Below are 26,260 nucleotides of genomic sequence, written 5' to 3'. Positions count from 1 at the left end.
CCACAGCTCCTCTGTGCCCATGTGTGTGTATAAAAAGACAGCATGTTTTACACTTTGTCCCTCCATCACCGTCTCTTTCTGTCGGTAGCCAAGCAACCAGCTCATGACAGCCGAGGGAGAGTCTGAGTGGATCTGTACACTTCATTCTTTCAACACTCTGATCCTCTGACAATCCTCAAGTGCCAGAGGTGCTATGGGATGATACATGGCCCTCTCCCACCTACACAGCACAACAGCCCTCGTAGAGACACACAATTGCACGGAATGAAAGCTCAAAAAAGAGAAGTGGTAGAGGACAGGGCACTGTCTTTTTAAGGTGATTTAAGCATAACTGATGGTTCGGAGGGGGTTCTGATTGGGCAGGTGCCCAGCACATCTCATAGCCATTCTCTGATATCTTTAAGGTGTTTTGGGGGATTTTTTAATATAGAACATATGAACAGATTGCAACAAAAAATCCCAGTAAGACAAAGTACAAGAAAAACATGAGAATGGGAAAGCTGATGGAGCCAGCTTTTGGGTTGACCTTGAATGGATTAGTTTCAGCTTTTTTTTAATTACAGTAAGATAACCCAGCCAAGAAATGAACAAATCTGAAAGCTATACTACAAAAAAGGACCAGCTAAAATGAATGCTTCACAAATTTCAAACCGTGTTCTCAATAAAAAATACAAATTCATATTTTACTTGTAGGCATGATACAAAATGGATTTAAGTACCTTAAAGGGGGGTCGCTTCCCTAGAATGCTTATTCTGTATGCATTCTGCCAATGGGCATGTATACACACAGTAGAAGACATTAGACTGGCAGAGTGAAAAAATATCTTAGATAAATTTCTATTATGTTGCAAACAATCTAGACAAGAGAACAATTTTAAACAGACATCTTATTCTGAATACTAACTAGTTAGTTAATTATTAAAATTTCTTTTGAGAATATACAGTTTGGGAATTTCTAATACATACTACAGGAAAAAAGAATAATTTGATTTGCTAGAGAGGGTAACACCCCAAAATTTTGAATAGTATCTCCCAGGTGACTGCTCTTACTTCTGAATTTAAAAAAAAAATAAAATTATGCATTTGGAACTAACAAATAAGGTATTTCTGAATTTTAATATTTAGAGAATATTTTTGCATTTCTTTTCATAACTCTATGATTTCTTTAAAGTAAAATAATTCATCATATTTCAGTGTCATTTTCTCTGCTATTTTACCTGCTTTTAAGTACTAGAAAGTCTTAAAAAGTTTTCCGTTCTGAAAGAATTTTTCTCACCCATAATTAGCCAGAGAGCTGTGTGTCTTGAAATTATGAGGAGAATCTATTTATTATTTTGCATAGATTTATAAGAAGACAAAAATTGCTGAATGAATCAGACTTCTTGGCTACATACAACTCAAAAAATCCTTATATAGATAGAATTCAGCCTGTCTAATCAGTCAAGAGGTACCTTAGAACTAACTATTTTATTCTGTAGGTTGCAACTCTAAGAACACAGAAAAAATACTTAAGTTTTTTTCTAAATGCCATGTCACGTTTTCTGAGTCTGCATAGTTAACTGCACTCTGTTGAAGCAGTAACTATATTTGTGGATAACACAGTAACTCTACTTCAATCTGCTATTTCAAACCTGAATTTCAAACCTGTATTAATCCTCTGGGAAACAACTCCAAAACTTAATTACGTTCATAGCAATGTAAAAACTAGAACCTTAATTTCCTATTTAAGAATAAAGAAATAATTAAACTGCACGAAAGAGTAACTATAGCGCACAGCCTGCTAGTTAAAATATTCAGAAGCTGAAAATTGGTTGACAGTTATCTAAGATAGCTGATAAATTGTTCCTAGCTCACTTTCAACTTCGTGAGTTACACCCATGAAATTAATCTTTCAAATCTTACTTTCTTCAAATATAGACTGAGTTTCGCAGAAGATTATAAAAATATAGCTTTCACTGACTTCTGAATTTCTGGAAACAACTCAGCCAACATACATATGCAAATGAGAAAGGATACATTTTATCTTTTTTGTATTCTGGCTTTTGAGGGTACGAAATTTTACCTATAGGGTTACAACAGTACTGTTTTCCTGAGTATGCACCACAAGACAGTATGCTTGTAACAGTATGTAAGGCCACATTTTTGGCCTTATTCACATCAATCAAAAGCCTTCCTTCAAAGGCCAGAATTCATTTTTTAAAAACACGAGTGATGAAATATCAGTAAGTAAAATTATTAATTCCTATATTAAGCTGCCTAATGCACTCCACAGGTCTTTACTATTCCCAGGAAGAAATCCCTGCCTTTTGTGGAAGTACCTTGCTTTGGTGCCTCTGGATTCAAAAGCCTGACCTCCTCTCAGCTGTACTTCCAGGAAAAACACTGGCAGCCTGCCTAGAACCCCTGGGCATTGTGATGTCCCAAGCCTACAACTCCCTCACAGCCCTGGATGGGGATGCTGAAGAGCTGATTGATTAGCTAAGGCAAGGCAAACCAGGCTAGGCTAGAGGAGATGTTCCTATCACCTTCCAGACCCAGTACCCACCACTGGCACCCCATGTACCTGATGGCATGAGAGTACAGGAACTCCTGTAACTCTAACTGCACAGGGAGAGGCACAAAACACCACAAATAACAGAGCTGAGCTGGTGTCCCCAGGACCCAGCATCTTATTTCAGTTCTAAAGCAGTAGCTCCCTCAAACTGCAGGCAAAGAAAGACAGAGCAGTCAGAAAACCAGCCACCACCTTCAACTCCAGACCACAGCTACAGCAGCCAACATTCTTCCTTCAGGGCAGGAAGACCTCACCTCTCAATACAGGGGACAAGATGGGAATTTAAATCCATCTCTTCTCCCTTGTATGTCTATCACAAGATACCAGCACTTCAGCAACCTCCTAGGGAATAAACCTCACCCTGAAACTGGTTTGTCAGCACTGTAGCTGAAGCCACTGAAGACAAAACAAAATGCTTTGGGTTTAAATTTGGTTCATGACAATATGGTACACAAAATAACCTCTCTAAGTGAAATTTAAATAAAAAGACACAAAAATCTGTACTAAAACTAAACAGAACACCATTTATATTGCTAACAAGGAAATTATGATTTTCAAGCACTGCTTAATGCCTTATTTACTCATTGGAATGCACATTATAACCTTTAATGACACAATCATATGTTTTTACACTGAACTTCTAACTCATTCAGTTCACAAGCTAAACATGAAAGCAGATGAAATAAATCCTCAGACTGAGTGTTAAGTTTCCATCCCTGAACTTCTGAGTTGATTTTGTAATCTAAATAATGTTATTGCAATGCATTTTACATGATTGCAATCTATCTTTACATGAATATATTCCATGTTTCATCAGGTAAAAAAAATAAATCTGTCTAAAATAAAACCAGACAAGCATGAAAGGTCCCCTACCGAGGTCACAAGGACTGAATACGAATACTGGAGAAGAGAATTCAACTCCCTAACAATCTTAGTCTTATCTCTCCTGTAGTACACTTCAATATTTATTTTCTCTACAGTTAGCAGTCTGATTTTGTTACTGCTACATAGTACTTTGCATCCATAATACTGCCACTCGGTGATCCTATTACACTTACACATAAAAAGAAGCCCATCTGCTCTCCTCTTCACATTTGAAAGTCAGAAATCTTGTGCCTAGAAACCTCTTGTGTCTAATGGTGCTGATCACATGGATCCCACTCACCCATCCACAAACGTTAGCAGAAAAACATTTCTTCACTGTGGAGAGCAAAGCTTCAGTGGTGAGAAGAAAGTTTAGGAAAGTTACCAATGAAAAGAGACAGCCTTACAGCAAATGCAAATCCAATGTAAACTGGTATCATCCATCTAAACAGACGCCCTCACATCACCAATGTATAATTCATTTGGAAGACTCTTTGTTCCCTCTCCAGTGACTTATTAATGATTCATTAATAAGCCTTGAGAGCAAGAACAAACAGGTGGGGAAGACACTGCATTCAAGAAGATTTTAGCACCAGCTTACCCACTGGAAGTTACATCTTTCCTCCCTGTGTACCGGATGATAAAAACCATGACACTACCCTGAGGCTCCGAGCTGCTGCTCACTGGCTGTCCCTACACTGCAAGATCACAGTCAGTCCCTGTGTCTGTAAACAAGTCATGGCAGAAACCCATAGCTGTATCCCAGATGGAGGGAAGACTTGGACATACACCATTCCTCAGCTCCCTGGCATACATCAGACATGCAGAAGGGTCTGCAGGGCTAGAAGGGAGTTGTGTCACGCTACAGCTATTCCTGGTCTGGGTATCCGGGGAATCAGGTCCGCACCAGCTCCTAAAGTCAAGCACTGCCAGTTTTGTACATAATCCCCTTATTTTGAGAGACATAAATTGTATCTTTGTTTAAAAACTGAAAAGGCAGAAAAAGCATGTGTTCAAACTCTGTTTATAAACAAGTCTGAGATACAGATTACTGCCTCAGGGATGCTTTCATTGAGAACTGACCACAGTTTAGAAAATAGTAGAAAATACATAGACATCCATCTTATTTCTTTTAAACAGATAAAATTAATTCCATCAGCATGTGGAGCTTTTGGGTTGAATGAGTAATATTTTATCAGAGGGTTACAGCAGTAACATGGTCATTAGCTTAGTTCTGGATGCTTAGGAATATTGTAGATTCCTCCATACAGGATAACTAGGGGGAACCTACAGCTACTATCAACTCTCGTCCAGGAAAGTGATGGACACGTGCCTTGGTGCTGATAGTATCTTCGCTGCACAAGGCTGTGATATCACAGCTAAATTCCACAGTGCATTCTTTCACCTTGCTTCAAAATCAAAGCAGTCTGTAGGTTGTGCAAGTGACAATGCCCACAGCAAGTTAGGAACAAAAGAGATTTCTTTAACATTTTCTTTCAGTTGTGAAATATTTAGAAAAAGAAAGTAAAACAAACAAACAAAAAGTTTTGTGAAAAAGGAGAAAAAAAACCCAAGGATGTTTTTTTCCCCCAAGAATAAACCAGTTCTCAGTATACTTAGCATTTTGACAGACACAGAAGAGTTGTATTCCACTTCAGGGTGTTTTACAAACACAAGGATTGTAGCCAGGCTCCTCCACCCTATAGCTCTACATGTACACAAGGGATCAGAGGGAGAAGGCTATTGGATAATGGCTATGCTGGATTCTCCCCAGCCATGCTCAGAAATCAGTTTCCTTATTTCCTTACCCTCTGTTTCCGTAGGCTTCCTGGGCTGGTGGGAGATGGGCTTGGAGACTTCCCAGAGCGGGGAGTAGAAAGTTGGCTACCAGGGGTTCCATTCACTAAAAGGACAAGAAATTGAAATAAATGAATACAAGGCATTATTAAAGGAAAAAATATATAAATCAACATTTTTCTTCAGTCTTTGTTAAACAGATTAATTTGCTTTTGCTTAATGTTTGAAGCATTAAATAAGGTAATTCACAAAATAATTATTTCCTTAGATTTTTGGTTCATGAAAGAAATTTTATACAGGCTGAAAACAAATAATGAAAAAACCTGAAAAGACTTTAGTCAATGGCAGAGAACAGGATCATGTTTTCTTAAACTGTATTGCTCCTGTACTTTACTGAAAGTAAAATACTTCCATTACTGAAAGTAAGGGGAACAAGGTGCTTTTTTAACCTTAAAAGACAAAATATATAAACCTTTTCATTCCATTTAACTATGGCTTGAAGTGTTGCCCACTAAAAATAAAACACAGTATTGTTTGCAATAACAAATCAGCTGCCTGCTTTTCACTTTGTGAGTGAGGACTCAACCATTTGAAGAGATTTTTGCAATACTATCTGACCCAAACACCACCTCAGACTTAACTCAGAAGGGCTTTCTGGAGGCAAATGAATCGGATGTAACTCCTGACTTAGAGGAAAGCATCACTCTCTCAAATAAGCAAGTTTCTTCACATATGTCAGTGCCTATCTTTATAGAAGCATCTTCACATGCACATGACATTATCCAATAAATTAACAAAACAATGCCAGCAGAGGACAGAATTCTACTACAAAGTAATCACATGAGAGGCTATCAATAATATTCACACTGAAGCACTGACAGAAACACTACGAAGCATGTATCACATATACATGTAAATACTCTTAAATAAGAAATTGTTCTATCAGAGTCTACATTTGTAAGTGCTAGGATAAAAAGAACAATCAGATTCCTATATTCTGAATCTTAGGAGAATATCTACATACTAAGGATATCAACAAGGTATTTGACTTACCTTCTATGAGTTCTAACATGGACAAAATCTGACTGTTTAACCTGGTAAGAGCAAGCAGCAAAATTCCTGCTCTGTACTAAGGCAAGCTGTAGCCAAACTGAGAAGCAATGGGATTAGTTAAGGATAGCTGGGGCTGCTCACAGAGTGAGCTGAATGCGATGCAGGATTCATAAGCAGAAGCCTTTTCTGCGTAAGGCTGACGTCTTCAGAGCAGCAGTGGGAGGTGCAGGTGCTGTCTTAGGGCTACATCAAAGGTGTCAATTAAGCATAATGCTGCTGCTTCACAACGCTGCTGAGCCACCGCAACCCCCACTCGCTTTCCATGGAGCCCCGAAAGCCTGAGCAATTTTATATGCTGTGCACTGAATCATAACGAGGTGCCTTTGGGGGCAATGTAGCAAGTGACTCATCCGAAAATCAAAATGACAATAACTCTTGTAAAACCTTGGCTGACTGGCAATCTAGCAAATGCTAATTCCTTTGGATAATACAGTAGGCATTTTTAAAAGGTTCTTCTTACTTTTTGCATAATGCATTATTCTTACTGGCTAATACTGGGCCCACACATTACAATGAAGAAATATGTATACCTAGCACACCACACACATCAATAAAACACATTATACTGCATGATAAAGGACCATCACTTAATAGTGCTTGGGTGCTATAAGTGATCCAATCTCAACATCACTTTGTGCAAGGCACTGTTTAGAGTAAAGGTGCAATATATTTGCATAACTATAGAAACAACAAGATGCTCTAATTGGATTTAAATAGGCTGGTTTCATAGAAAAACATTCCACTAATCCAGGCTTCCAAATATCTTTATACAGAGGACAATGATTTGCACATATCAGCACCCATTCAAATATGGTAGTAAGTGTAGGGGAACACACGTGTATGATCATGCACTATCCAGCAAAATAGCCACAGATCTGTCCAATGGTGACTAAAATCAAATTTTATTACCGCTATCACTGAAATAATTTAGGAAAAAGAGCAAGATGAGGACATTAAAAATTAATTAAAATTGGAATCTTAAACTTGTAAAGTTGTAAAATGTATCTTCTAAACACCTATTGCATAACTTAGAAACCAACATTAAACTGCTACTATTCACACAGAGCTAGTCCTCAAGACTGCTGAATAACACGCCTAGTGCTCTGTCTTCTCTTTAAACCAAGCAGATACTCTTAGGTCTTATTATCATAACCAAATTTAAGACAATAGATACATTTCAATACACCTTGTAGCACTAGGCACTGGTTCCTGTTCTTAATAGATCGACTCCTTCCCCATAACTTTCAACAATAGCTTTTCTAGAATTACTATAACAATCACTCTGTCCTAAAGACAAAAACTTGAAGCTACCAAATGGAACCAGACAAATAGTTGCAATAGTGTATTTAACTATTGGCGTATTTCTGTATTGATGTATGTTATGTTGATGACTATCTTATTTAGGATGAGAAAACAAAGTATTATCATAAATCCTAAAAATTTCTTACTTGTCGCTATCAGATATCCAGAGTATTTAAGCTAAGTTTGAATGCTCTCTTCAACTGTGCTTTTAAAAAGGAATATTATGATAATTGTGCTTATTTTGGCCACGTAACATGTGAAACCAAGAGCACAATTAATGAATTGAGGAACACTGAAGATTTAAGTGAAGTTTTCTCACCTCGTTACCCATATCCAAAACACAAAGGTGCCCGTACATAAAACATGTACCAGGATTTTTGAGAGCTCACAAGGACTCCCTATAGAGAGCTGATTAGGGAACTCCAGAGATGGCAATTAGCTCTGGAGATGAGATTCCTTTTACCAATCTTTACATCCCTGTTGTACTGGTTTCTACATCTGAAGTAGTTTTCTAGACCTTATTTTAACCAAGTTGCTGTCACAACACAAGTTGTATCATCCTGAAGCAACCATTTAAACCTGACCTGATGAACAATCTACTAGGAGCATCCATTGCAGTGTAAACTTCCAAAGCTACGCAAGATGAATCCTTCTGAATGCTCTCCATACCTGGAGATATATACTGCTACTAGTGTTATTACATTATTCTTAGTACTGATATTATTAATATAATCCTTAAGACAGACATTGCAACAGGACAGAAATGGTAATTTCTGATATTTTCCCAGTACATTCCAGGGGCCCTCCTTTTATACCTTTTTGTTTATGGCTTCCTGTGCTTATGAGTCATTAGACTGAATTTGCAAATAGAGGTGATATTAGGTGCTGTGTAGAAGGAAGAGACTGCAGTGATTCTGACCCCCTTCCTGAACTCCATTTACAATCATTACACCACTCTTACATAAGCTGCTCATTACCAGAAAACATGTCAACAAATATGTGAATAAAAGCTATAAGATTTAATAATAATACTGCATTCCTGATCACTAAATTGCCCTAAAATCCATTTCTAGGTGGAATGCATTTTTGTTGGAAACTGCATTTCTATCCAGTATCTGCTCTGCATTTCTCACTGACTGATACAGCACATGTTCCTAGAGGGAACCTTGATGTAGATAAAGACATACAAAATTGGTAAATCGCTGTTGTGATTGATCATTTTATTGAGTGAGGCAAGAGGCTTCTTGTCACTTTTATTCATAAAATGGCAAGGGTCACAGACTTCAGCTTAACACACAGCATCCTCCCATCACCTTAAGAAAAAGATTTATCGGTTCAAAATTTCACCAGTGAAATATGTATTAAAAAGCTGTAACAATACCAAAATTATTGTGGCTGCTCAGAGCAGATGTATGCAACTGCTTGGCTGTGAACTCCTTTCCTCACTGTCCTCTCTTGCTGAGGATGTGCAACAGAGCAAGGACCTGTCTTTGTACTTGCTTTTCCAGCACCTGGCACACACATGAGGATGGAAAAACCCATAAAATAGAACACTAAAGCTGGATACCAGCATCTACTGAGATAAAGGCAAAACAGATTTTCATATGATAATATAAATAATAAATATGATAATATTTATGAATAACACCATGATAATAAACTAATGAAAATGCTGCAAGTAAAAAGTATTTTGATGGCATTCCAAAAAAAAACTTTGATAGGGCATATTTTCATTAAGTAATAGAAACAAAAAGCAAGAAAAAATTAATTAAAGCATTGAGTGCCAGTCTGAGAAGCCACAAATACCACTGCAGTATACTAAAATCAGTGTCCTATAGAGTTGCCTGTGGATGCAAGTATATTGTACTTTATAAAACACATAGAGATAACTCAGTGTGTTTAAAAAAGTGGTCTGCCAAACACAGAAGTGTGTGTGAAGAAGAGGACACTAAGGGAAAAGAACAGTACAGGCTTTTTTTGCAGCCAAAACTTATGAATAGGAAAGTTTAGCTAAAATGATTTACACAAGTCACAACATGTGTAGGTCACATTCAGCAACTGTTAGGAGATAATGCAAGATTAGTATTTGACCTTGCTGCAATTACTTCTGTAGGTTTTCACTGTCCTTTCCAAAACAAAATTTTTGTCTCAGTAAGATTATGTAGTTAGGAAGATAGGAAATAAACCATATCTCGCCTTTTTGTTCATTCTCCTTTTGTATTTTACTTTTGTACATCTTATCATTTTTGTCTTAACAAAACAAAAGACAGAGTGTGCACAGAGCACCACATTAGGCAAGTGCCCTCAGTATGACTCCCCAGTGAAGACAAGGCTTTAGAGGTTCTACTTTAGCATGCAGCTGGTTGAGAAAAAAAGCCCAGATACCAATACTGCGTTCATTTCAACTGGTACTAAACTGTCCTTTTCATTTTCAATCTTTTGTAGAGTTTATGTCAAAAAGTTAAGCAGATAAAAGTAGAACATCCCTTTGCCACTGAAGATAAGGCCTGACAGACCCACACAGAACTTCCACCCGATCAACAGATCAGAAATGCCAGCAGAAAGAATCACCTACAGGTCAGGTATACATTCCCCATCCCAGCAGGCACCAATATACGAGTCCTTGTTAGTCACTGGTACCCATGGTAGCCACACAGTCTAGCCCAAGCCATGCAGAGCTCAGCAGGGACTTTTAGCCCCATACGGGCTCTTCCACCTTAACCCAAAGTCACCTATGTCTGCACTAGCAAGCAGAGAAGTGCTGCAGACACGCAGATACTGAAGGCATATCTTATATCTCAGAAGAAAGGAGATTGTCTGGAAAATGCGGTTCCCTGGAACCCACCAGTATTTGTTTTTTCCTCTAGTCTCAGAAACTAAGGGCTTCTTGGTTTTTTTTTCCTCCCCACTTCAGCTGATATCTATGAAACTGTCTGCTAATTTAATGTAGTACCTAATCATAACATCTACGTGCACATAAGATTTAATGAAAATCTGTCTTTTGGACTGTTTTGCCTAACTAGAAAGACTAGGATTCTCAAATAAGTCTGTTTGAACGGAGTACAATTTCTGAGCATGTTCCTTCATTTAGCATTTAACTTTTCATCCTTTAAGAGGGTTAAACTTCTCAACATAACCAAATCTACTTCTCTTACTAACTCTTCTTTTTGTTACTGGGTATATAATTATGAAAATTAATTTTTCACTGATTAGCATCAAAGACAAACATAATAAATAAAAAATTAAAAAGAAGCCAAGATCAAAGCAAAAATCATCTGGAAATCCCTGGGTCTGCCGGATGACTCCATCACTCTTATGGGTGTGTGCTCTTGGCTTTAGGAAAATTTTGCTTCAGCATATTTATGATAAAATCAGTCAGCTGAGTACCTGTAACTGTGAATGAAGACAATATGATACGTCATGCTTTTGCCTTTGGGATACAAAAGACTTTCTGGAATCAGGTGGTTGAAGGAGGGCTGTTTCTGGATAACAGCCTAAGGTTGAAGTATCAGACTAAATGAAAACACACCCTATTGCAGAGGAACACCTCTACTACTTTCTTTTTTTTTTTTTTTTAACTAGCAGAGAAAAGCACAAGCATCTGACCTAGAGAAGACTTCTGTAAGAGCCTTGTTTCCATATCCGCTTTTTTCTTTAGGAAGCATCTACAGTTTTGATTACGCTTTAATTTAACATTAGTTTCGCAATTTCTTTATCCAGGTACAATTTAAGAAAGAACCCTGACATAGTCTTTGGTAACACGACCTACTCTATCCATTCCTCACTACATTCCCTTTGTCATTTGGAATAGGTACATATCAACCCAGGTATTCTTGAAATAGTCACCTGTCACACTGAATAACCCAAACTCCTAAATAACTTTTTAAAACCAAACTTTAACACCTGAATTGATATTGCAAATAAGATTTCAAGCATCTGACATATTCTGAGTGATAACTTGAGGGACACAGGAAGGAAGAAAAAGTGAGAAGGAAACAATTTTGAAGAAGGTGCTCAAACTGAAAAAAAAAAAAAAAAAGTAGCTACTTTTGTTGAGAGTAAGTCCTGAAAATTAGAGTTGGAATTTCAGGAGATAAACCAGAGTTCACCCAAATGCAGCATCTTTCCTTAATTTAATGGACCAAGGTTACAGTAATTCCAGTCATCTCATGCTGCTCTTGATTTGATTAAAAATAACGATGATGAAGATGTAAGTTTTGCTGCCTTCTTTGAATCTATTACCTCTTCACCCACACTGAAGCTGCCACCAATGATGTTAAATGGCAGCTGGACAGAAGCCACCAGCTACTGAATAGCCATCAGACATTCATAATTTTTGGTCACGAGCAATGGGCTGATACCCAGTCTCACCAAAATTAAATGTCTCTTTTATTATGCCCTTTGCCAAATATTATTTGATGCCAACAAAAACACATCAAAGTGGTTTACAGGCTTTAAGAAGACATCAAAAAAATTAAATAGAGGTAGGATTATTTATTGCACTTGGAATCAGATATCAGCCTTCTGCCTGCTCAGGAGGTCACACTATCTTTTCTCTGCTTCTCTTCTTTTCCTTGTTCCGTGCTTCTCTATTTAGACTGAAAGCCTTTTGAAGCAGACAATACCTCAAATGGATTTGTAAAAAGCCAGAAAGCAATCCTCCTGCAGCGAGACTTCTGTCTGGTGGTACTGTTTTGAAACACTGTCAGATGTAAATAACAAACTGAAGAAAACATAATAACGGAGAAGTCAGCCCTTACACAGATCTTCCTAGCTTACTTGTACTCTTGGAAGAAAACATTATTCTGTGTTTTTATATAAAAATAGGATGCATCTGTTCTCAGGAGCCAGGGAGGCTATCAGGAAAATATAAGTACATTAAACATATGCTCTTTTGTGAAAAAAAAAAAAAGTGAAAAAACAAGGATGGAAAAAAGGTGAACACCACCTATGTAAAGGCATACATGCCTTTGAAATATGCCAAAAAATGGTGTAAAGGCAGATGCAGTCCTTTTGCTCACTGCAGATTGCATAGCTCAAAAAACAACAGGGAGTGTGGGTTTCTCACAGACAGATACATTTTACTGTGCCCCCAGCTAACCAGAGCACAGATTTGAACCTTTGCAGCCCTGATCACTTTTGTAGCCTCTGGTTTCATTAAGGGTCTTTCCCTGCAACCCTGCAGCCTGATTTCCACTCACAGATTCCCCACTTAGCCCTGTGCTGCCACTGCAGTGTGTTCTAGAACCTGTGAGACGGTGTTTTTCATCCTGTTATTCCACAGCCATGTATCTGCAAAGCCTGAAAGTGCTGTTATGGTAGGTTCTGTATAGAACTTTCAGCCAAGGAGGCTGTCTTCAGAGGCAACAGCAGGCAAAAGGTACCTGCAAAGGGTGAAAGTCATCTAAGAGCATTGAAATTGTCATTAAGAGTCTTTTTTCCCCAGCAGCAGATGAGACAATGAGGGTAATGGTTCTCCAGGACAGTGGGTGATAGCTCCCCTGGGAGAGGCGACATTTAGGGTCCCTGCCTGCTCCTCACAGAGTCAGCAGTCACCACAACAAGGTGAGACTGAAATGGAAAGCAAGGGCCTTCAAGCAGAATTTCCTCAAAAATAATTTAACATTACTGAGTTTATCTTCAAAGCACCGGTTTTGGTAAAATATTGTTGTTCCAGACTTACAGATATAAAAACAAGACAGAAAAACAACAAATGACCAATCCCTCCACATAAATCCTTTGATTTCTGTAAGCAACTTCAGAAGCTATTGGGATGAATTTGGGAAAGTTTATCACCCCAAACTACCATTTGCTCAGAAAAAGGAACTCATGGATTTCATCCAATTTATAAATCGTTAGTGCAAGCCAAAGTTTGGCTTAATTCATTGACCACCTGAAATTCTGTGTCAAAGAAGGAAAACAGTTGTTGAGGATGGCATTTAAGTGGTTAAACCAGAACAAATTGTCTACATGTCTTAGCCTTGTTTATACATTTATTTCTCTAACAATGGGAAAATGGCCCAAGACTTTGCCTTCATTAACTCTAAAAATGATGAATCTAAATCAGCTATGCTGTTGAATACCTGCATTAAAGACTATACCATACTACAGATGCATACACAAAGGAATAAAAGTTAACTCAAGGATATCTCTTCATTTGACAATTTTACCAGTTTTAATATCCAACTTTGAGATTTGAATATTTTCTTAACATAGTCTTTGTCTATGGAACTTTCCTTTTTTGGCCCATGTAATTATCCATGTGTATTGATATGAACATTAATTTAAGTCTGAAGCAGAAATATGATCCTTTTGTGCAATTAGAATGTGCAGACTTCTCAAAGTGCAGCAAGAATCAAAAAGAAACAAAAGGAATCCAATTCTTTCTAATTAGCAACATGCTCTTTTCCATTCACCTCTCTCAGCATTTTGTCAAGGGTACACTCCAAGTATGCTTTCTGTTTCCCTTTATCCCTACTTCTTCCAACTTTGTTCTGAGACAAAACTCTTCAGAAAATGATACACCTTTAACTTTTTGTAGTATGTATGTATTGTCTTTGATCAGAACAAAGAATCTACTCTTTTTCTTATTTTCCTTGTTTATTGCTAATGAAAGAAAAATCCCTAAAAGTAGTTTAAAGTTTAAATGAAAGCAGTTTAAAAACATACAATAAAAATACATGTACATACACTTAGCAGTAAAAACACGACAACAAAAGCATAACTTCCAGCTATGCACAAGTCATTCAGGAGCTTCTCTAGCACTGAGATATTTAATGTAGACCTCATGGAAAAAATTATCAGTGCATATGCGTGCTACACCGCAATTTCTCTATTCTGCTTCTGTCACAGGTACACAGAATTCCAAGAAACAAGCAGCAATTTTATGCTTGCTGAGTAGCAGAAAAGTAAAATCTCTCCATTCTGCATTTCATGGGAGAACGTTGGGTTTTGTCTAAAACCATCTAAGAGTCATTGTCCTCTTTCTTTCTACTACTGTTCTTTTTAAAATGCAATGTCTAATATAAAATTGCATTTTAAAAAAATCATTGACTGGTTTTAGCTTTATGTGATCTAAAAACAATTCTTGATAGCAAGTGCTAACAATATTGTTTCCTTATATGAAAGTAATACTGATCTAAGTACTCATGTATGTAAGGTAAGAAATAGGCTTATTGTAACATTCACAAAATTTGACCTACTTGCAAAAAGCAAACAGCAAAGATACAGACAGCTAAATCAGAGCCGTTCCCCCTCACTAAAAACAAATTCTATAGAAACACTTTCAATTGTTTATCCTTTTTAAGCTTAACAAATTTAGAATTGAATAGGACAGAACACAATAGAATAAAATAGAATAGTTCTTTTGGAAGGTTCCTACAACAACCATCGAGTCCAACCGCCTGACCAACTCAGGGCTGATCAAAACTTCAGCATGTTCAGCTGGGAAGTGGAGCTTCACAATAGAGTGTCTTTGGCGGACACCTGTCATCCAAGCGACTACACAGTATTTCTTGGTAAAGGAATGCTTCCTAGCTATAGAATCATTGAGTTGTTTAGACCAGAGAAGACCTTTAGGATCACCAAATCCAACTGTTAATCCAGCAGTGCCAAGTCTACCACTAAACTATGTCCCTCAGTGCCATGCCTACACATCATTTAAATATCTCCATGGACACTTCCCTGGGCAGCCTGTTCTAATGCTTGATACAGCTCTCAAAAAGAAATGCTTCCCAATGTCCAGTCTAAACCTTCCCTACTTCCCTGCAGCTATGAACCATTCCAACATGCCTTCTCACTGGATACCAAAAGAAGAGCTCAGCACCTTCTTATCCACATCTTCTCCTCAGGAAGCCATAGAGAGCAATCAGGTCCCTCCTCAGCCCTTTTCTCACAACAAGACAAGCCCAAAGTCCTTAGCTGCTCCCTATAGGACATACCTTCCAGCCCTTTCATCAGTTTTCTTGCCTACTTCTGGACACATTTGAGTACCTTCCCATCATTCATAAACTGTGCTGCCAGAACTGTACACAGTGCTCAAGGTGAGGCCACACCAACACTGAACACATCCTGACGATCACCTCTTTTACCTGGCTGGTGGTGCTGTGTTTGACACACCCTAGGATGCAGTTTGCTCTCCTGGTTACCAGGGCACACAGCTGACTTGTAACGAGCCAGCTGCCAACCAGCATTCCCAGATCCCTTCTGCACAGCTGCTCTCCAGCCACTCCTCTCCCAATTTACACTTGTGCCTGGCATTACTCCATCCCAGGTACAGAATTTGGTATTTGATCTTCTTAAACTCCATCCCATTAATCATTGTCCAATGCTCCAATCTACCTAGATGCCTTTGCAAAGCATCTTGTACCTTCAGAGGGTCATCAGCACCTCCAAGTTTGTTATCATCCTCAAAATTTTTACTGGTGCATTCACCTGCTCTACCCAGAACATTAATAAAAATATTGAACAAAACTGGTCCGAGACCTGAACCCTGAAGAAATGCTGCTGGTGACAAACTAAAATATACCTACTTCCTATAAATGTATTTTCACCTAAGAAATGTTTAAGATGGTTACATCTGTCATCAGCACAGCACCATCCAAAATAGTTTGCATTTTTAATATTTTCACTACACTGTTTCATTTCTTGCTATAAATGTAATGATATGTTAATTATTGTTGTTGTATAGTAAAAGCACTCCCATTTTTCCATAGGCTGTAAAATAATCTCCTGATATTTTGAAGTATGTAATATATTCTGCTCAGACATTTACAGAAGTGGACTGCAAGAAGCTAAGATTTCCTCACCTACACTTCCCCAGCACCTTTAAGTAAAAACAGTACTATTTCTTTCAGGACCAAAACTAACATGGTATCAGATATTCAACACAGAAAAAATGTTGCTAGTCCCATAGAAATCCCATAGATTCTGTATTATTCGCAGGACACATTTCACATAGAAATGAGCATACACAGTTCAATGTTTATTACCTGTACTCACAAATTCATTAGGAAAAAAAACCCAGACTGTAACATTCACACACCAAACAGGACCTCCCTTGCTAAAGTTAAATTTAACTCTGTTCCACCTAGCTACAAAGAAAGTAACAACATATTTATGAAAGAGCTACTCTGGACTTGTTCCTCACAACTGATATTTTATCCCAATACCTCCATTCAGGTTTGTGTATCTCGGCTGTTCTCTAGGATGTGTAGGAGGCAAGTTACCACCCAGCCCAGCTACCTACATCTACACCTCTGTCCCTCATTGTGTGTCTCCCACTTTCCTCCTTCCCAGAGCAAGATCTTTTTTTCTCATCTTTGTCTTTTTGTAAAAGAAAAAAAAAGTTCCAGTTGGTCTATCTCTACCCTCTTTGAAACCAGCACTGGGCCATTCTGATCACCACTTCCCCACAGAGACCTGATGGCGCTGGATGCAGATTTCAGGATGCCATTTGCTTTCCTCTTGGCAGAAGACTGAGGCAGAAAGGGATGTGGCTTCCAGACTGCTCTAATGTTTGCCTCTTGCAAAATCTGTATTCACAAGCAGTGCTGCAAATGCTTGAATGGGTCTACTCAAATGGCTCACACCAAGGATTATTTGTACCTTCAGGCACTAGTACTGGCAATCTAATGCACTTTTTTGTTTATTTATTTTTTCTGCTTGGGAAAAGCTGCAGGAGTGAACGACTCATCAGCTATCTAGGGGGAGCTACTGCAAAGGCAGCCAAAGCAAGGCCCTTCAGACAGAACTTTCTAAAGCTTTTTACTGTGTCTTCTTCAGCCTGTATTGCTGGTTTGTTAGGTCAATTCTGACATTTCTTCCTCGGCTATCTTTTCACCTCACATTCACATCTGTAATTGCATTCTTTCTCTGCCCTGCCCTCGTTTTCTCAATATCCTCATGATCTTTAAACAATCCTATCCTCACTCCCTCAGAAACAAAATTAAAAAAGATTGTGAAATTACCCTTTCAGCAATACAGATCTTAGGCTGTATAACTTGGGCCACTTTCTGGATTGTTCTCATTCAATTCCTAGTACAAAGACTACCATACATTTTTTACTAAGTGTTTAGATATTGGAAGCAAAAACACGCATGAAAAAATAAAGTGAATTGAACCACTGTAATGCCAGAGTATGATTTTTAGGATGCTGAAGCTTTATTTGGTATTGGGAAGACACTTGACCTCAGATGTCACTGAGAAAACACACGAATTTTTAGTATCAACTATTTTATACATACAATGTTTTTCCACAGGAACACGGAATTTTATGTGCATTGCCCACTCTATTGGAACAGAATGGTTGCTGTTGCTAAGAAAGACTGTTTGCATGCTTTACCTGAGCTAGTAGAAGCAGGAGACTTGCTGCGTCGGGATGGGCCTGGGCTCTTGGTGGTGCTCCTACGTGAACTCGAAGCTATTTTAGTATAGGAAGTAGATTTCACCACCCGACATTCTAGAAGACAAAGAAACAGCACAAGTTAGCAATTAAGAAAGCCAGCAAGATTCTGTAAGAGAAAGAGCATTGAGAAGTGAAAACATTTAGCCCACGCTTGTTTTCATTCACCTTGAGGAGTTTTATGAGAAAGTATAAAATCTGTATAAATGGCTCCATTAAAATCCAAGTACAGTATGTACCATATCCCAGACAAAGAACTGCTGCAGTAATCCAGACTTTTAAATTCCATGGTTACTGCAGGTACTTGGGACAGCTTAATTTAACTGTGCTGAGACTACTCATAAAATTTATTTGCTTTTGAAGATTTCAGTACAAGTAATGTAGCCATTTTTTGTAAACAATCCAGATGCAATGTAAGCATTTTTGTCAGCCGAGGTAGTCTCCTCTAGAAAAACCGGAAGTCTTCTTTTCTGTATCAAAATATTACAATTGAACACAATGACGCAGTTGTCTTCCACTGATGAAAGGTTTGAAGAAAATAAAGCAGGTTTGTTGCTCCTGCTTAATCCTCTGGTGAGCAATAGCCCACATTGTGTAGCACACACAATTCATCACAGGTGAGGGAAACGGCACTACTCGCTCATAAGAGACATCAGTAAAATCAATGAAGAGGCGAAATTACCCTCCCACTCGAGAACACTACAAGATGTTCAGGTTAGAGTTTATGTACACCCACACAGATCTGTAGGCATCCTTGCATTACAACTGCAAAATGGTTCTTGGCCTGCAGATGAAAGAACTTATTGTGCATAGCACTGATGTCTTGAACTCCTAATGGATACTAGATTAATCATCAAACATATTACACAGTTGGGAAAAAAAGATCCACTTCTTAGTCAGTACACAATTAAAACTCTGCAGCAATGTTTACACTGTCTTCACCTGACAATGTCAGTACACTTCACTTGTTTAAAAATACATCAGTAAACATTTAGTCCTGTACCAGACCTGTTTCCTATTTTATTCCCATGGTTAAGGTTCCTCAACAAAGGTTAAGAGAAATAAACAAGAGCTTTTTCTTCCTAGTCAGAAAATACTGTGTACAAGCCTGCACATTATTTAGTCTTCACAGATCAGTGGAGCCTGTAACATAGTTTAGACAGATTAGAGAACAAAGAAATAAAATTGAGCATAACTAATTAACTTAAACATATACACCCGACAATGATGTAATGAAATTTATTTCTCTTGGCTGCCCTAACTGTTTGTCTTTCATCAAGCTCTTCAAGGAAATAGAAGCAAGAACTGATGCATTACTGAGTGAAACATCCAGCACAGGTGAGAGCTGAGAAATGCCTTGATCTTCCCAAAGAAGCTTTTCTTACCAAACTCTCCACATTCCTAATGCCCAATAGTAGCTAATTTCTTTCTGTTGACATTTTTTTGTGATTCATTGATGACTCCTCTTGTTTTATACCTAACAGTGGAAATGGAGAAAAACATTTACTCAATGAGGAAATTATCTACTGAAAACAGCTGGAATCAGAAGAAAGCTTTCAATCAGGTGCTATTAGGTAACTACAGCAGCAATCTTACATTGATTTATTGGCATAAACAGGTGCTCCAGAAACTATATACAATACAAATGTAAACAGGTTCTTTATCTGCCTGTAAACAAAAAAGCAAAATTTTCAAACACCTAGCAGCCTGTTAAAACTGTGATGTAATCCTAGCGTGGGCCTCATTCACAGGAAACAGTCAAGAAGGGGAACTGCATATTCCAATGGTCAACAAACAACAATAAATAAATAAATAAAGCCGAATGCTCCAACCAAGTGAAACCCATTAGAATATATCATTTGCTTTGTTGAAGAACTTAAGAGTCCATGAAGAAAACAGCTATTTTATGCAATATGTAAAAAGCTTTCCTCTTTCCAGCATGTAAAGAAAACAATTATCTACATACCTCTCCCACAATTCATACTAAAGCTTAACTCTTATTCTACTACAAGTATTAATATTCATTCAGGTTCTCTCAATACCTTAAAACCACCCAGTTTTATATATGCTATCACAGAGGCATTACCACCATATCTAATTGGGTCAGACTTGGCCAGCAATGGGTCTGTCCAGGAGCCAGCTGACATTGGCTCTGCCAGACATGGCGGAAGCTGCTAGTAACTCCACACAGAAGCCGCCCCTGTAGCTCCTCCCACCTCTACAACGTGGCCACACAAATGCAGCTCATTTGCAAATCATCCTGAGGGGTATTTAAAGATCCTGACCTGTGAGTAACCCCACACAAATGGCATGCTGCCCTAAAAGAAAGTCACCTCTCAGAGATAAATGATCTCTCTCCACAGGAGAGAAACACAAATGACCATATGATAATCCAAGAAATGTACAAGCATCACAGGATCGTAGGGTAATCCAGTTTAGACATGAGAAATTCCTAGTCCAGTTTCCTGCTCAAAGCTTGAAGTAGCTTTACATTCATAGTCCTGGATGACTTGGGGGACACTTCAATCCATTTGGGGCATACACATTGCAGGAGGATCTTGGAGAACATCAGGGTCAACTTCCGGTTCCAAGTGACAGAAAAAAACAGTAAGAAGAGATGCTCTGCTCACTCTTACAAAAAAAGGGAAGACTGGGACTGTGCAGGCAGAAGGCAGCCTTGGCTGCAGTGACGATGATAGGAGAGTTCAGTATTGTGAAGGGATTGGAGGGCAAAATGCAAGATCACAGTTCTGGACTTCGGATAAGCAGACTTGGGACTCTTCACATATCTGCTTGGAAGAGTCTCATTAGATAAGGCCCTGGAGAGAAGAGGGATCCAAGAAAGCTGAGGAATATTAAAGATCACCTTCAAGTTCCACAACAGTCCATCTCAACAAGCAGGAGGAGTTAAAAAATGCCAGGAGGTCTGCATGGATGAACATGTTGCTGCTGACCAAATTAAAATATAAAAAAGAAGCATAAAATCGGTGGAAGCAGGGACAGGTAACTTGGGAGGTATATAGTCCAAGTCCCAGCATGCAGACGCAGTTAGGAAAGCTGAACTTCAATTACAATTGAATCTGATGAGAGACATCAAGAGCAATAAAAAGTGCTTCTTTACACACAGAGGGAAGAAAAGGAAGACTACAGAAAATGCACACCCATAAAACAGGGCCCCAGTGCATGAGATAGGGCACCAATGACACAGAATGTGGAAAAATCTAAAGTATTGAATGGCTTCTTTGCCTGTCTTCATTATCCAGCCAAACCTTCAGGAATCCCAAGTCCTAGAAGCAGCGTGAAAGTCTGGAGAAAGGAAAACCTATCCTGGGTGGAAGAAGATCAGATTAGAGAATACTTAAGCAAAACTGACACATGTAGGTCCATGGGACCTGACAGGATGCACCCTGCAGGTGCTGATGGAGTTGGATGATGTCCTTGTGAAGTCACTCAATAGTCTTTGAATGATAGTGATGATCGGGATAGCCATTTGAAGACCCAGTAAATCTCACTCCTATCTTCAAGAATACCCAGGAAACTACAAACAAATCAGCCTCACATCAGTCCCTGGCAAAGAGACAGATAAATGAATCATGAAAATAATTTCAAGGCACATTAAGGACAAGAAAACCATCAAAAGCAATCATCATGGATTCACCAACAGGAAGCCACGCTCAACCAATTTGACACCCCTGCAATGAAATGACCAGCTTGGCAGATGCAGGGATAGCAGTGGATATTGTCTACCAGGACTCCAGTGAGGCTGTCATCTCAGACATTTTTCTTCATATCCAGTCTCAAAACTTTTGTTTCAATTTATATCTATCACCGCTCACCCTCTTACCAAGCATCCCTGTGAAGAGTCTGAGTCCACCGCCTTGATGGAGAAGAGATGCTGCCCCACTGACACTGGAGGCCATTGGCAGGTACCCCTGAAGCAATTTCCTTTTTCACACTGAAAAACCCCAGCTCCATCAGCCTCTCCTCACACAGCAAGAGCTCCAGCTAACCCAAATGATGCTCCTTCTCCAATTGCCTCCAGTTTAATGATATCTCCTTTGAACTGGGGAGCTTTAAGCTAGACACAGTATTCCAGATGAGGTATCATGTGCTAGGCAGAGTCAGTTCCCTGTCTCTACTGAGTCCTATTTAATCTATGTCACAGAAATACTATCTTTTTTTCCTATTTATTTATTCCTATAAACCCTTTTGAGTTCAATTATCAGCTTCTTTGGCACAATTTTCTTGTTCCTCTCAAAAATAATTCACAGGTTGTGAAATTCTAAATTTTAAAGGTCACAGTTCAAATAAGCATATATTCTCTTTAAGGTAAACTTGACAAGTGCCATCTTTCCTATGGGTTTATAAGTTTATTCTTAAAGGACATGAGCTACGGAATGGCTTGTGGAGAGCCATGTAGGAAAGACTTCAGTGCTGCACACAGCAGGCTCAAGAAACTCATGCTTCCAAAGACTAGGTCAGGACTAGTTCCAGAGTCTAAAAGGATTTCCAGTCATGGGCAGAGTGTAACCAGGCTGCTTGTTTTAAATAGGTCTCAGCTCCCAGGGACAGTTTATGCATGCAATTCTGTTGTCACATTTAGTTTGTAAAGTAAAATTTTACTGCAGGCAAAGATCCCACTCAGAAACCACATAACCACTGCTTGTTCCTCTAAGACATTACCATAATTTGCCTGTTGCTGTAGGAGAGCTCTGTGTGTATAGAGAAAACAAAACAAAAATGCATGTTTTAATGAAACTGTTTTCTACACAGAATCTAAACTGGTGAGCAAATTAATACATACCTTCTCCTCATTAACAGTATTTTGATTACTTCGCAAGTAATGAAACAGAAGAGTGGTTTTCCCCCAATTTTCTTTTGATGCCAAAACTGTATCAGAAATAGATCTGAACTCCTGACAGAAGAGACAACTGCCTTTCTCAGTCATGTGGGCATGGCATTCCCAGCCAAGAAGAAACACCAAGTGTTTCTATATTATGTTCAGTAAGGAAAGAAATGTTTCATGAAACCCCAGTCCTTCCTCTCACCATTGACTGACTGAGATTAAAGGAACAAAATGATGACACCCATGGTAATACAAGACAAAAGAAGGTCAACTTTACAGTTTGAACTTTACAGACTTTATTGTTTTCCAACTCAAAATATTATATAAATAAGAATGATTTTCCAGTGAAAACATCTTGCAATAAGATGTTCTATTGTATAACTACATACAAAGCTCTAAAGTAGGAGAGAGAAGTACAGACTAACAGCAGCAAGGCTAAAAATGTAACACTGCAGTCCTTTTATCGTATGGAATATTACCACAGAGTTCTGAGGCCTTATTGGACATTAACAATAGGGCTGAGGAAAAAAAAGAGAAAATACCCCAAGGCTACAATCTGACATAATTAAGACTGTAGGGACAAGATAAGAAAAATAGAGTTACTGAGATTGTACAGTGGTGTCAATCAGCAGTAGGAGCTGTTAGAATCAGGGGGGAAGCCCAAAACACATAGTTGTGAGCTCTTGACTCTTCCTGTTGCCAAATGGATAAAATGAGGTAAGCATGAGGTAAATAAAGGATGCTAACACACAGAATCACAATGCCTGCAGTCTCCAGCCCCATGATGTTTCATTTCCAAAATGTTACATTAGCTTCTAGGCTCATTAGATTTTACAATGGCAAAAAAGCAGCAGAGAGTAACTAATCTGCAATAAATGTGTCATAAAATGAAAAAGCTTAATGTGCTTCTAGAGAAGACTGTGAAAAGTTATTTAAATTACCAGGAGATCAAAAAGGCTTACTTGTCAGCAACTCAGAAGTTGACTGTATGGCCTTCATGAGTTCTTTCTGGGCAAAAACATCACTCTGCTGTGTTTTGCTTTTCTTTGAGGTCTGTGTGTTGGGAATAGATTTTATATTTTCAGTATCCCTGCCAATCTGTTTCTCTAAGACGAGAACATTTAACTTGGTTTCAGCAACAGCTGTATCCTGCAGATAAGCAAGGGGGGAGGATCAGGGATGTCTGTGGTTGTTGGTAAGCCACTTTTCTGTAAGCCTCAGGCTGCTGCCTTTTACCACTGCTTAAAGACATTAGCGTCACCAGCAATGTCCTCAGGCCAATCAATGGATCATTACCCAAAATGCAGTACCAATTTCAGTTTTTAATGTTAATGGTAATTTGTCCCATGCTGCTAATTCTTAATGCAGCTAATAAGATTTTACTTTTCAGCTGTATTCATGCCTTCAATTAATGCCAGTAATCTTCTGTTTGCAGAACTAAGTTTCACTCTCTTCAGCAAGAGCCTCTTGTCTAGTGGCATTGATACACACTGCAATTCACCCTACCCAACTGATCAATCACTGGCAGCTATGACTTGAAATTACAACACATTCAAAAGGGTAACTATCATGCAGTTTCCAAAAATGAAAAGGATATAGAGTGTTTCACAGAGGTTTAAGTAATTTCCAAGCTTCTATCGTCATGGTTGTGCCTGCTTCAATTTTTTTTCCTGCATGTCTTCCTGTTCAATGTGTTCCTGAACACATTGCAGATGCGGGTGGACAGCGATGTATGCGTAGAATGCAAAATCCTTAAGTTTGATCCCATGCTCTAAGCTCTATGTCACTGTAAATGCATGGGGCTTTGAGACATTGGATCTTCTGATTTGATTTCTTACCAGTAATTGGTCTTCCACACATGATAAAGATTAGGAATTCTATTTTACTGTGTGCCAAATGCTTGTGGAAGCAATTACCTAAATCTCTCTCTTTTTTTTCTGTAAAGAAATATACTTTGAGTGGAGTATAAAATACAGAAACAGCTAGATTTTCTTTCATGTGAAAAATCATTCTCCAATTCTGAAACTGGGGTAAGTATATACAATAAAATACAAACTATTAAAGCCATATATGCCTTATTACACACCAAGAAAATAGAGACTCTTGAAAGGTCTTGGGAACACAAATCACTTCACCCAAGCTAAAAATGTTTTCAGATGTATGCACTACTCCAAAAAAACCTCATTAAGATAGACATAAGGAGTGTATTATTACTACTAATACTGTTATCACTACATAATATTATGATATTATCACTAATATCTCATTCTGCTCTAATGCATAATCTTCTGATTCTGAATTCAAATGTTTCTAAATTCACTGAAGACTAAATGTTTACCAGAAGAGGTAAACAGGTTTACAAAATGTTGCTTCAAGTATTTACTATTCCTTTTCAAAACATCTTCTGGTCTTAAGGACACTGTTGGGAGGAGAGAGCTCATCTAATGCTAGCTAAAAATAAGATGAATTACGAACTATTCATCCCACAGTCCTTCTACAGTCAAGGGGACATTGTTCAATGTTCATTTCTATGACCAATCTTAGGAACCTGTAAGTTAGAAAGGATGAGTCTTACTCATTAATTATCAGATACAAATTTCAGGTTTTCAATTTTGGTGGAAATACCCTAATTAGAAGCAGTATCTCTGGACTGGCTACAGGCTTTTTTACTTAATACAAACATTAACACAAGATTTTGCTGTATTTTGTAACTTTACTGTGTATGAGTAGATTTTATCTCCCCACCTTCTCCAAGTCCTAACCTTTTTGGCAGATTCATCTCACACAAACCTCCACATTAATATTTTGTCTACAAAAACAACATTATGTTAAATATTGCTTTACATCAGAAAAGAAATCTGCTATCATGAAAGATTCCAGCCCACAGCAGTGGAAAAAAAAGGACTGGAAAAACATTTTTCACCACTGCAACAGCTTTTCTGATGAGGCACAATATCTAATTATTTTTGAGCTCTGGATTTTTAGGCAGAAAAAACTAGAAGACTTCTTAAAAACCTGCTTGTCTAAGTGAATCTGAAATACTTCTGACTGAATTATTGTGAATGAACTTGCATAAAATATTAATTAAAATATTAAAATATTAATTTCTGAATTAAATGATTAATTTCTGAAATTAAAACTGGACTATCACAAACTGTTTTACAATACCTGAAGATGGAGTTGAAATAAGAATTTTGTCATTAGCTAAAACATACCCCTAGTACATGTTCTCTTTGACATGCCTTGCATGTCTTGACACATACTCTGTTTCACGCCCAGAGATTTTAATTATCACTGTTTGCTCAATATTCTTCAGCCAATATTTTCCAATGCCGATACAAATGTTCATTAGTTTGCCCTTGTGTTCAGCACCCTTTCCCTA

The 26,260-nt window shown here is 38.2% G+C and overlaps 1 protein-coding gene across 6 annotated transcripts in view; it reads right to left on the bottom strand.

Moving 5' to 3' along the window:
• Positions 1-26,260, bottom strand: part of DCLK1 (doublecortin like kinase 1) — a 224,247-nt gene that overhangs the window by 55,438 nt on the left and 142,549 nt on the right. For 4 of the 6 annotated variants that reach the window (XM_031061410.1, XM_005426354.3, XM_005426355.3 and 1 more), the window contains exons 4-5: positions 17,973-18,089; positions 5,227-5,321 (exon numbers count right to left, since the gene is read on the bottom strand). In XM_031061410.1, the coding sequence (XP_030917270.1) occupies positions 5,227-5,321; positions 17,973-18,089 (212 nt within the window). Of the gene's footprint in view, positions 1-5,226; positions 5,322-6,268; positions 7,076-17,972; positions 18,090-26,260 lie in introns of those variants that run through there. The other 2 variants (XM_031061411.1, XM_005426356.3) reach the window with 2 other exon arrangements.

Source organism: Geospiza fortis, unplaced genomic scaffold, assembly GCF_000277835.1.
Source record: "Geospiza fortis unplaced genomic scaffold, GeoFor_1.0 scaffold181, whole genome shotgun sequence".
Classification (NCBI taxonomy): domain Eukaryota; kingdom Metazoa; phylum Chordata; class Aves; order Passeriformes; family Thraupidae; genus Geospiza; species Geospiza fortis.
The sequence above is the reverse complement of the archived record's forward strand: the minus strand, read 5'-3'. Positions and strand labels throughout refer to the sequence as shown.